Raw genomic sequence first — 12,479 nt, forward strand, 5'->3', positions numbered from 1 at the left:
TGGTTAAGTGGCTTATTTGGGGTTCCATCGCTGATGCGGATGGGCTGACTACCCTACCCCAGAGCTGGTGTGCCGGCCCCTGCTCTGTACCTCTTCCCTCATAACTCAGTGCCTGGGACATGGAAAACACCCCACAAATATTACACCTCCTCTCATATGGCATTGTCATTTATTGCTGAAAAGACAGCATTGGACTTTAGTCACAATACAGTATTATAATCCTGTCTCTGCCTCCACTTGGCTGTGTGTCTTTTCTTGAGCTTGTGACTCACTATTGCTAAGCCTCAGATTCTTCATGTCTTAAGTGATGCTAAATGTCCACATATAACTTTTACCTGTTCTGTCTTACATTTCCGTTAGTGATAATCTTCTGTGGTTTCTAGTATAGCCTGACTTCTTTGGGGTGTGTGGCACACTTGGGGTCTAACAAATATCTCGTTGCAGAATGTTTCCTTTGGAGCCATCTGTGTTGCTGTTGGCTGATCTCTATTATCAGAGATTATCCTTATGTGGCTGCAGGGGGCCACTTTCAGAGGAGGCTTTAATGGAATTATTTCCCAAGCTACAAGCAAACATTTCGACTGGTATATCCAAGGTACTATGGTTTTGTGGTGTATTCTCTGCCTCTCATCTTTTGTTATTCGTATTGCCAGGGGTTGTCAGAGGTCCTTAATCAGAAAATGCTGCTTTGAGGTGGTTTCTGTTTAAAGCCGTGATTTCCTAAACACTGACCTACTAGCTGATTACAGCAGGATTAATTGGGGAGCTTACTAAAAATATAGATTCTGGGTCACCACAGTCCCAAGTTCTGATTCAGCAGGCATAGGTGGAAGTAAAATATCTACACGATTTTTCAAAGACTTCTTCTAGGTGATTCTGCTGCTCATTAAGGTGTATAGAAATACCTGAACATGTTGCTTGTAAATAAGGATCACTAATTTCAGTGGAATTAGAAGTTCAGTCAGAATCTTTGCACTTATTTATAGAGATGCTTATAGTGTCATAGTTCAAAGAAACAGCATGGTTTTATGAGCATGGTTTTACGGTTTCGTTATCTTCTCAGTCTAGTCTGGCCATTAATTTTCCCATGGACCGTTTGAGTCAGGTGTTGGTTGGTGTTAGAATCTGAAATAAGATAGAATAAATATGTATTACTCTGACAAGTGGCAGGTATATCGTTTATAATTCCATGAAACTTAACTCTAGCTCTCATTGACTCTGTCAGTTTCTTCTTGCTTTTCAACTTTGGAGTTTGAAACATGCCTTTTAATTTCTGTAGATTCGACTTTTGACAATAAGGATCCTAAACCACTTTGAGGTTCGGCTTCCGGAATTAATGGAGGTATTTTAACTGTTCATTTTGGATAACTTAAAAAAAATGTAATATGATATATTTTTTCCTAAAATGATAATTTTGCAGAAAATTCAAATACTATGTAAATATCTATCACAAAATTTGAAGAAAAAAAATTGTAATTCTTTTTCCTGCCCTTTCAGTAAGGCCATCACTGAAAATCCAGTTACTTGGTAACTGTTAGACTTTTGTACATATGTATATAATTTAGTACATACTTATATAATTTAAACAAATGGTGTCACACAGGGTTTTCCATATCAGTTCCTCCAGCGCTACCTCATTTCTTTTAAAGTTTAAATAGTGCCCCACTGTTTAAAATGTTGTATTTAACCAGTTCTCTCTCGCTGGATGCTTAGGTGGGTTATTGGTAGTCTTCATCATTTCCAGTAATACTGCTGTATACATTCTTACACAAATATCTGTACAGTAACACAAATGACTGCTTCCAGAAGTAGAAATTACTTCTACTTAGAAGTAGAATTGTACAGTGAAAGTATATCTACATTTGCTTTATTTTGATAAATGTTGCCAGTCTAGAGATTTTTTTACTTTTCATGCCTGTGCTAGACCTTAAACAGAAATTACTGACCAAAAAGTAAGTAGTGTGAAGAAAGAATCATTTACTCCAAAAATGTGTTACTTATTTAATTTAAAACGTTAATATATGCCAGTTTTTATCTTTTAGACTTCCGTGCACATTTGATAACTCTTTTTGGAAAATAAAAACACTGACCTTCCTCTTGGTTTCCTGTGGTTGTTCAGGATGATGGGCTCTCAGAGCGTCAGTCTGTCTTTGCTATACTGCGCCAGGCAGAGCTCGTGCCAGCCACTGTGAATGATTACAGAGAAAAGCTCCTTCATTTGAGAAAACTCAGGCACGATGTAGTGCAGTCTGCAGTCCCTGATGGGCCATTACAGGAGGTAAAACACTTTTTAAAAAATATTTAATGTATACTTTAAGATCTGCCTAGCTAGCTTTTTTTAAAAAGAGGGAAGTATACCAAGTAGAAAAGTGGAGAGAATTTTTTTAAAAAAGAACTTTTTAAAAAGAATTTAAATAAATTCCCAGCTGTTAAGTGTTTTGAGTTAAACGACTCTGCAGCCTTTTCAATAGTAACAATACTCTATTATCCTCCCTTCTCCTGAGTGTGTATAGTATGTGAGAATAAGGGAGCTTCCCTGGTGGCTCAGACGGTAAAGAATCTGCCTGCAATGCAGGAGACCTGGGTTTGATCCCTGAGTTGAGAGGATTCCCTGGAGGAGGGCATGGCAACCCACTCCAGTATTCTTTCCTGGAGAATCCCCATGGACAGAGGAGCCTGGTGGGCTATAGTCCATGAGGTCTCAAGGAGTCGGACACAGCTGAGCGACTAAGCACGCACATGTGTGAGGATAAATAGTAGGTAGCAGCAGGAGGAGCAATGTCAAGTTAACAACCAGGTACAAAGAATTGATGCTTTCAAATTGTGCTGGAGAAGACTCTTGAGAGTCTCTTGGTTGGATGGCATCACCAACTCAGTGGTCATTAGTTTGAGTGAATTCTAGGAGATAGTGAAGGACAGGGAAGCCTGGTGTGCTGCAGTTCATAGAGTTGCAGAGAGTCAAACACAACTTAGCGACTGAATAGCAACTCACCTCGCGATTTTTTCAATGCACCAGGATGTCAGCCCTCTACCTTTTCTATGAGGCATTTTCTGTCCATTACCCTTGATATATCATGATCCCTTTGGGAAGAAGGCCAAGTGGAGGCATTCCCGTTTCTGTCAGAGCAGTTCTGTCCCTAACTTGTTTTGTATGTCCTATGTTATGTTTCACCTGGAAAAGGGTTCTGCTGCTAAAGTAGATACAAGCACCACCCCCCAATAACAGTGAAACTACTATGTTGCATGATGCTTCCTGAGCACATGGGGATGCTGGTGACAGTGGTTATCATTCCAAAAGGGATTGAGAAGACTTTAGGTCCTCTGAACTAAACTCTTGATGTATAGTCTTAAGAACTCACATATCTGCTCATGAAGCCCCAGCTGCCACTCACAGTACTGTGCTGGGTTCTTAGGTACCTGTACTTTCCTAATTACTGTTCACATTTTGTCTTGTCAGGTGATGGCAGTGTTTGTTAGGAGTGAGTTTAATCATAAGTCAAATCTGTTGATTCAGATACATTCTTCCTGCATAAACATCTGGAGTGAGTTCGAATACTATGTTTGGTTTAGTGATTCTTCTTTAGTGTTGAATAGCCAGTGACATTTTGGGGAGAGGAGGGAAATTACTGTAACTGAAATCTGTATTGAAATATAGAAGTTTTTTTCTTAAAACACAAGCTTCCTTCCAAACCTCAGGTTGTCCTAAGTCAGGATATTTGCATTTTGATGCTGATCTGAACTAGTTCTCTATGATTACAGGTGCCACTTCGTTATTTATTAGGCATGTTGTATGTAAACTTCAGTGCTCTCTGGGATCCTGTTATTGAACTCATAAGGTAAGCCTGGGTGAAATGGATGAAGCTGTTGTGCTTTCATTACTGCAGAATGATGGAGCCAGTATTGTACTCCAGGGTGTGATTTAAATGACTGGATGTGTATAGTATTTATAGTTACCTTAAAGACATTATGGGACAAGGTGAAGAAAAGATAAACATTAATTTATTCATTCTGATACCAAGTGTTTGACAAGTCAGATGTTTTATATATGTTTCTCTGTGCTTTGAAATCACTTTGAGGAACTTTCTCTTTTTTACTTTATGTTGCATGTCTATATTGTTGAATTTTTTATAGTAACAGTAATATAATAAAAGTAAAAATTTTAATACATAATTTTATTTATATATATAAAATCCTTGAGCCAAACTTTAATTTTAAAATAAGACTTCTTAAAACCTTCGCTATCTAGTATCCAAAACCCTTTAATTCTAAAAAGTACTGTCATAATCATATGAAAATGCATATGTTGTGCCTCATTTGTAGAAATCTATTCTTTTGTAGGCATTTGTCTTCAGATTGTCTACCCGTTTTGTCAGATTGGAAATATATTATATATGCCCTCTCAAAAGCCTAACTATTAGTTCTAAGTAGTGTAAGTATTTTGAAAAATAAGAAGTACAAAAGTTGCTTATGACTCAAATTCAGGGATAACTTAATATTTTAATTATATCCTTTTTTACTTTTTTTTTCCCTATGAGATCTCTCAAAATAAGACCTGTACTACATATTTGTTTTATGATCTTTACTCTTAGTTCTCATGCACATGAAATGGAAAATAAGCAGTTTTGGAAAGTCTACTATGAGCATCTAGAAAAAGCAGCTACACATGCTGGTATGTAAAGGAATTTAAAGAGAACTGAGGGGTTGGGGGAAAGATTGTTCATTTAATTATTTTTTGGCCATGCTGTGAGGGTTGCAAGATCTTAGTTCTTGAACCAGGGGTTGAACCTGTTCCACTTGCAGTGGAAGGGCAGAGTCCTGACCACTAGGCAGCCAGGGAATTCCCTAATTACTGTTGCTTAATTACACATGAAATTGGGAAACAGAAATGAGAAATAGATTATCTTTAATAACCTTTGTATGTGGTTTATTGTTTGCTTGTATTACTAGAGAAGGAAATTTTCCCACTGGAAGACATACATAGATGTTGTTAGTAACATTTCTCTAGTGGTTATGATGACCTTTTTTCTTTCAGAGAAAGCATTGCAGAATGACACAAGAGATGAGGAGAAGTCCATTGGAGATGCAAATTGGGAGCAGACTCAGGAAGGAAATGTTGGAGCTCTTTATCACAAGCAGTTGACATTGAAAACTGACCTTCAGGAAAGACTGGACCACACCAATTTTCGTTTTTTGCTCTGGCAAGCTCTGGCAAAATTCCCAGAAAGGGTAGAGCCTCGGTCCAGGGAGCTTTCCCCACTTTTCTTGAGATTTATCAAGTAAGTGTTCTTTCCTAGGAATATGTCGCTAGTAGGGTGTGAGGAAGAGAAGGTACAAAGTGAAATTCCCAGATTGGCTGAGTTCTTACATCTGTCATCTTTTCAAATCACTAGCACATCTCTAAAGCACTGGCTCTATGGATAACAAATAAACTAGTTGTGTTTACTTGTTCTTACATGAATCAAAATCTAACCAGCTCATAAATGGTTTTAATAAAAAATTCCAGGTTGCAAAGTAAGAAAGGCCATACTGACTTACATCAATGCACAGTGGCCTTGTTGTTTCTTGTCCTATTGTTCGTTGTTTTTTTGTCTGCCTAGGGCTTAAAAGTACTTTCAGGTAACTCAACCCAAGCCACTCTTTTTTTTTTTTTTAATTTTTTTTAATTTTTACTTTATTTTACTTTACAATACTGTATTGGTTTTGCCATACATTGACATGAATCCACCACGGGTGTATACAAGCTCCCAATCCTGAATCCCCCTCCCACCTCCCACCCCATATCATCTCTCTGGATCATCCCCGTGCACCAGCCCCAAGCATCCTGTATCCTGTATCGAACATAGACTGGCACTTCGTTTCTTACATGATAGTGTACATATTTCAATGCCATTCTCCCAAATCATCCTACCCTCTCCCTCTCCCTCAGAGTCCAAAAGTCCGTTCTATACGTCTGTGTCTCTTTTGCTGTCTCCCATACAGGGTCATCATTACCATCTTTCTAAATTCCATATATATGCGTTAGTATACTGTTTTAGTGTTTTTCTTTCTGGCTTCACTCTGTATAATTGGCTCCAGTTTCATCCATCTCATTAGAATTGATTCAAATGGATTCTTTTTAATGGCTGAGTAATACTCCATTGTGTATATGTACCACAGCTTTCTTATCCATTCATCTGCTGATGGACATCTAGGTTGTTTCCATGTCCTGGCTATTATAAACAGTGCTGTGATGAACATTGGGGTACATGTGTCTCTTTCACTTCTGGTTTCCTCAGTGTGTATGCCCAGCAGTGGGATTGCTGGGTCATAAGGCAGCTCTATTTGCAATTTTTTAAGAAATCTCCACACTGTTTTCCATAGTGGCTGTACTAGTTTGCATTCCCACCAACAGTGTAAGAGGGTTCCCTTTTCTCTACATCCTCTCCAGCATTTATTGCTTGTAGACTTTTGGATCACAGCCATTCTGACTGGTGTGAAATGGTACCTCATTGTGGTCTTGATTTGCATTTCTCTGATAATGAGTGATGTTGAGCATCTTTTCATGTGTTTGTTAGCCATCTGTATGTCTTCTTTGGAGAAATGCCTATTTAGTTCTTTGGCCCATTTTTTGATTGGGTCATTTATTTTTCTGGAGTTGAGCTGCATAAGTTGCTTATATATTTTTGAGATTAGTTGTCAGTTGCTTCATTTGCTGTTGTTTTCTCCCATTCAGAAGGCTGTCTTTTCACCTTACTTATAGTTTCCTTTCTTGTGCAGAAGCTTTTAATTTTAATTAGATCCCATTTGTTTATTTTTGCTTTTATTTCCAGTATTCTGGGAGGTGGATCATAGAGGATCCTGCTGTGATTTATGTCGGAGAGTGTTTTGCCTATGTTCTCCTCTAGGAGTTTTATAGTTTCTGGTCTTACGTTTAGATCTTAAATCCATTTTGAGTTTATTTTTGTGTGTGGTGTTAGTAAGTGATCTAGTTTCATTTTTCTAAAAGTGGTTGACCAGTTTTCCCAGCACCATTTGTTAAAGAGATTGTCTTTACTCCATTGTTTATTCTTCCCTCCTTTGTCAAAGATAAGGTGTCCGTAGGTGTGTGGATTTATCTCTGGGCTTTCTATTTTGTTCCATTGATCTATATTTCTGTCTTTGTGCCAGTACCATACTGTCTTGATGACTGAGCCACTTGGTTTTGAACCTCTTGAATGTTTCTCATGATGCTGAGGAATGTGCTCTCAAAGAATAACAAGAACTTTCTGGAGTACTGTTTTACTTTGACTAGATATGCTCTGTGAGAGTCAGATTGCTTTAAAACGCTAAAGATAAGGGGTGCAAAATATAGAACAGTACTAGTCAATCAAAGGTAAATTTTCCGTTATCATTTTGTTACATGGGAAAATGGTGTAGGGTTGGGTTAGGCAGGCCACAGACCACAGCCTGCCAGCCTTTTCAAGGAACAGAAGAAAGTAGTTGGAGGTGAGAGCAAAAAATTTAACAGGAGAATGAATTTGTGTAGGGGCTTTGAAGTGACGGTAAATACTTTGGTTTTTATTGTCAGTGGAATAGAAAGCCTTTGGGAAGGTTAAACAAGGATTACACAACGAATGTTTTCTCTAGAATTTTTCTGGCTTCTGTTTTGAGAATGGACTGTGGGACAGAAGTGGTGAGAGCAGAGGGACTGGGGAGGGGAGTTGGGAGGAGATGGCAAAAATCTGTGCAAGAAATGATGGTGACTTGACCATGGTGGGAGTAATGCAGATGGTGAGAAGTAGTTGAATTTTGGACAGTTTTCAGATTTCAATTTAAAAAGGTACGTTTTTGAAGAATTGCAACTAGATTAACCTGAGGCATTTGCTAATATTACATGTAGGATAGGGGTTGTGAGTGGTGGGGGGTATGCAGTAAGGAAAAAAGGGAGAAAATAAGGATATCTATAAGGTTTTTTTGGGGCCTGAGCAAATGGAAGGAGAAAGTTACCATTGACTGAGATTGGAAGAAATGCAGAAGTTTGCTGATTTGTGGGGAAGATCAAGAGTTGTTTGGTTTTGTTTTGTTTAAAGACATATTAAGTTTGGGATACTAAACAGACATCTAAGTAGAGATTTCAAGTAGACAGTTGATTGTGGAGTTTAAAGTTCAAAGGAAAGGTTTGGTTTTAAGATAATAAATTTGAGACTCATCAGTATATGGATAGATTTTAAAATTATGAGATAGGGAGTGAAGTCACACCTGGGGTGTAAATGCAGGGAGAAAAGATTTCCAAGGACCAACTGTAATATTTTGAGGTTAAGGAACCAGCAAAGGAGTCCAGGACAGAGTAATAGAAGAACTAAGACCACTCAGTATTTCTTATAGTAATCAGTGGAATCAGATCTCTAAGACATCAATTAGATGAAGAATAAGGGTTGACTTTTGACTTTAGAATGACCTTAACAAGAGTTGTTTTGGTTAATCTGATAGAGATGAAAGTATGATTAAAATGGGCTTAAGAGAAAATGGAGAAGAAAAATGGAAACAGCAAGTATGGACAGTTCTTGTAGAAAGGAAGCAGACATAGGTGGAAGGAAGTGTGGGAATGGAAAGAAGGCCTTTGGTGGTATTGCTGTTTAACTTAATGAAACAGTCTCTATGTATGTAATGCTGGTGTGAGTGATCCAAAAGGGAGGGGAAATTAGTCACACCAGAGGGGGTAAAATCGCTAGAGCCCTGTCTTTGAATAGGTAAGGGGAGAAAGGATCCCATGCATAAATAAAAAGGTTTGCATGAATAATTCATTCTGGGAAAGGTTACGAGCAAAGATGCACACAGGTCAATAGATATGGTGGTAGTAGTGTAATGATTTTCTCTTTTTCACCCTTTGGGCTTTAATTTATTTCTAGAACAAGAACAGTGACATTTAGCTTCCTTTCCTTGTTTTGAAGATCATGTAAAGTAATGTTTATCATTTGTTTTGTGAATTTCAAGGAGCTGTACCTATGTAAGCTGGTATTAAAGGTGTTAGTAGGATATGAAGTTCCTGTCATGTTGATTTTTTTAAGTTTTTCTGTAAAGAAATACATTACTCCTTAGCCTCATGTAAACATCTACCTCTCTTAGGACTAGGTACTGTGGAGGTGGGGATGGAGAGAGGAGGCTATAACAGGAAGTGAGTCTCTGAGTTTAAAAAGATAATGACTAAAAAGATATAATTTTTAAAAAATGTTTAAGGTGAATTGGCACTTAATACCTATAACCAGTATCTTGATAGATGATCCAAACTAATGGAAAACCCAACAGTCACCTTTAAATCTGGCTTTGAAATACATTATGGGCTTTTTCTTTTGGGGGCTTATACATTTATACTTCTAAATATTTTTCAAATAATTTGATATTAGTACTAACTGTGAATCCCTGGTTGAAGCCCCAACCAGCAGCAGAAATGAATGACTAACAATAGAAACAGTATCTTAATAATAGGTGACATTTAATGACTACTTGCTGTGTCTTATAGACACTCTTATAAGTGCTTTGTATGAACTGTCTTATTTATAAAAATACTTCATTTGGTTAATTGAGCGTTGAGAGTATAATACGGATGTTTTTAAATAGTGATGGTACAGTTTGTAAAGGACAGAGCAACTTTGTTCATTTCATTCATTCATTCTTTTTTTTTTTTTTTAATTTATTAAGGGCAAGAGCCTGCTAGCTAAGAATACAGCATTGAGCCTGGTAGTGTCTCAGCCCTCCAGGTGTGGTGTAGTGTATTAACCTGTAGTATATTTCTTTAAGGTGTGTTTATAGGATGCTGTCCTCAAACATGTGTCAGCATATTTTTGAGTGAGGACTTTAAAGTCAGTCTGATCAGTTTCCTCACATCTATAACCCAGCGTCATGCACAGAATAGACAACATATTTATAATTGTTAGATTAATGACCCAAAGTGACACAAAAGTAATGCACTGAACAATAGCCTTCAAGGTAGTATTAGTTACCTACAGCAGTGGACCAAAATTTAAACTATGGAATTCAATAACACATATGAATACCAATGTATTCATTGGTATTGCAGAAGCTTAGAGGAGCCAAAACATGAAGCATTACTGATTTTCATTGCCTGGACATTCCATTCGAGTCTGTCGTATTGTGACTTCCCTCAAAAGCAACAGAACGGATAGTCCTCCCTGTCTTACCAGGCCATACCTGGAGGACTGGAATTTGTTGTGGCACTCTTTTTGAAAGGACATCCTCAAAACAGTGTATTTGGGATACACATACAGCATGGTCTAAATACTGTAATATAATCTACCCCTACACACTCCTCCCCGAGTTGTGGTTCCAGAGACAGGGAGGCCGATTTCAGCTTAGTCCAAAATAGACATTTCAGTTATTCTCAACAGTGTAACGATGAAGCAGGCTCTCTTCTGCAGTTAGTGATTGACTTGTCAAATAAGGTCCCTAAGAAAGGCTGCATTTAAATATTGTGGAAGACCTCCACTAAGGGGCCTCTGGCGTTTCTTCTGTGTGTGAGTCTATGAACTGGGGGCACACATTTGTCACAAGCGTTTAGGATATCTGTCTGATCTCTTTCCACTGTAGCAATGAGTATTACCCAGCAGATCTGCAGGTCGCACCAACCCAGGATCTGCGAAGAAAAGGCAGAGGGCTGGCAATAGAGGAAGCAGGAGAGGAGACTGCCGCCAGAGATGACGACGAGTTGGAGGAAGAGCTGGGGCCTCAAGAGGAACCCTCACAGAAGAAAAAGACAAGAAGAGCTGCAGCAAAGTAGGTTCAGCATTGCTGAAAGATCCAGGGCTCCGGTCCAGGGCTCTGGGAGGGGCAGGAAGAGACCTCGTGTGACCGCCTGTGAAGTAGCCAGGAATGAGATGAAATTACTCAGATAATTATTTACCAAACTGCTGTATCTTCCCAGGATTTTCTTTTACAGCCTAAAGAAAACTGCCAGTGTTCTGAGTTTTTTTTCTTTGCTTGCTTATTTTTTATTTTTTCTTGTTTAGCTGCAGTGTGTTAGAGTTGAGGGACTTTGGAATCACCTGCTTATAGCACCTTTTTATAGATGAGAGCCCTGGGCCCTGTAGCAGTTAAATGGCCTTGACCTTTGCTGTTCGCTTTCATAGCACTGGGACATTATGTTTGTGTGCTAGGGGAACACAGAATGGAACATATTTTCCTTTATAAATAAGGGTGTCAGCACTCTCAACTTGGTCTTTTGACTTCTGTCTTGATTACTTTTGGCTTTCTTTGCTTTTTCATGCTGTCATATTCTCTTTCTGGCTCTCTGGATTATTCATTTACCTAAATTGTTAGAAATCTTAGAAAAAAGAAGGGACTGTGCTTTCAGCTTACTTAAAGATTGTCTGAATTGAAGTGTCAGGGATTCACCAGATTGGTGCTGCTGTGTTACTGTAACACTTTGCATCTCAATCTCATGTGCCCACTTGTTGAGTCATCTATTCGCCTAGCATTCAGCAGCTGTATTGAGGTTCTTCTGCTAAATGCAGAGCTACAGAGGTGAATGGTCTTTAGCCGCTGCAGAGCTGAAAGCAGTCTAATGCCTGGTGAAATATTTTAATAGAAATGTTTTTAAAGAAGTTACAGGACCACAGTAAAAATAATAATAATAATAATTCTACCACAAAGGGAAGACTTTTACAAAGAGATCACCTTTGGAGCTGAGAAACAAGTTTACCAGGCACAGGACATGCTGGCTGATGGAAATAGTGTATAAAGCACAGGGGCAAGAAAGATCACATCCTAGCCTCCCTGCTCCTGCCTTTCCACAGCTCTGAGTGTTCTGTCGCCTACTACTTCCTCTAAGACAGAGATTGCTGCGTTTGTCTTCATGTGCTTCAGCATAACAGCTGGCCAAGGGTTTGTCCTCATATTTGTTTGCTGAGTGAATGCATAAGCTACTCAGGCGCTCATACATCTTTTGTTCTTATCCTTGGACCTTTGCTATAGCATTCTTTTTGCAGTGCCCTTGCCTCATTGCTGCCAAGGGAAATTCTAGTCATAACTTCAAGGCACAGTTCTCACACTGCCTCTTCAGTGAAGCTCTTCCTGTCTTTTGAAGTTATCTAATTATCTACCCACCTTCAAACTTATCTACCCATCTTCAAACAGATGCTGTTCCTTGCCTTGGATATTAATTTTTTTTAAATAAATCTTCCATGTAAATTTAAAGCTCTTTAAAGACAAGTTCCATGTCTTGATTAATTTCCCTGCCCCTTGTAGCCAAACCTAGAATGTTGCTAGCATTCAGCAGCACTGAAAGTGTAAGTAAATGTATAATCACATTCTTCTGGGGGCCATCTCAGTATATTCATAGTCCAATTTTATTAACCCATGGAACACACCCCTCACTGGTAGGTATTTAATGAGAACCTGTAAATTAACTTCTGTTTGTCTCTTGAAGGCTACATGGCACATAAAAAATACTTAGTAAATGTTGAGGGAAGGAATGTATGTTTCAGTAGATTTTAAAATTATGTTTC

The 12,479-nt window shown here is 38.4% G+C and overlaps 1 protein-coding gene across 1 annotated transcript in view; it reads left to right on the forward strand.

Annotated features, from left to right (window-relative positions):
* Positions 1 to 12,479, forward strand: part of UTP20 (UTP20 small subunit processome component) — an 86,300-nt gene that overhangs the window by 19,432 nt on the left and 54,389 nt on the right. Inside the window, 7 exon segments of the mRNA XM_068969726.1 lie at positions 445 to 595; positions 1,280 to 1,342; positions 2,120 to 2,278; positions 3,760 to 3,836; positions 4,590 to 4,669; positions 5,033 to 5,276; positions 10,564 to 10,749. Of these exon segments, the coding sequence (XP_068825827.1) occupies positions 445 to 595; positions 1,280 to 1,342; positions 2,120 to 2,278; positions 3,760 to 3,836; positions 4,590 to 4,669; positions 5,033 to 5,276; positions 10,564 to 10,749 (960 nt within the window).

Source organism: Capricornis sumatraensis, chromosome 4, assembly GCF_032405125.1.
Source record: "Capricornis sumatraensis isolate serow.1 chromosome 4, serow.2, whole genome shotgun sequence".
Taxonomy (NCBI): domain Eukaryota; kingdom Metazoa; phylum Chordata; class Mammalia; order Artiodactyla; family Bovidae; genus Capricornis; species Capricornis sumatraensis.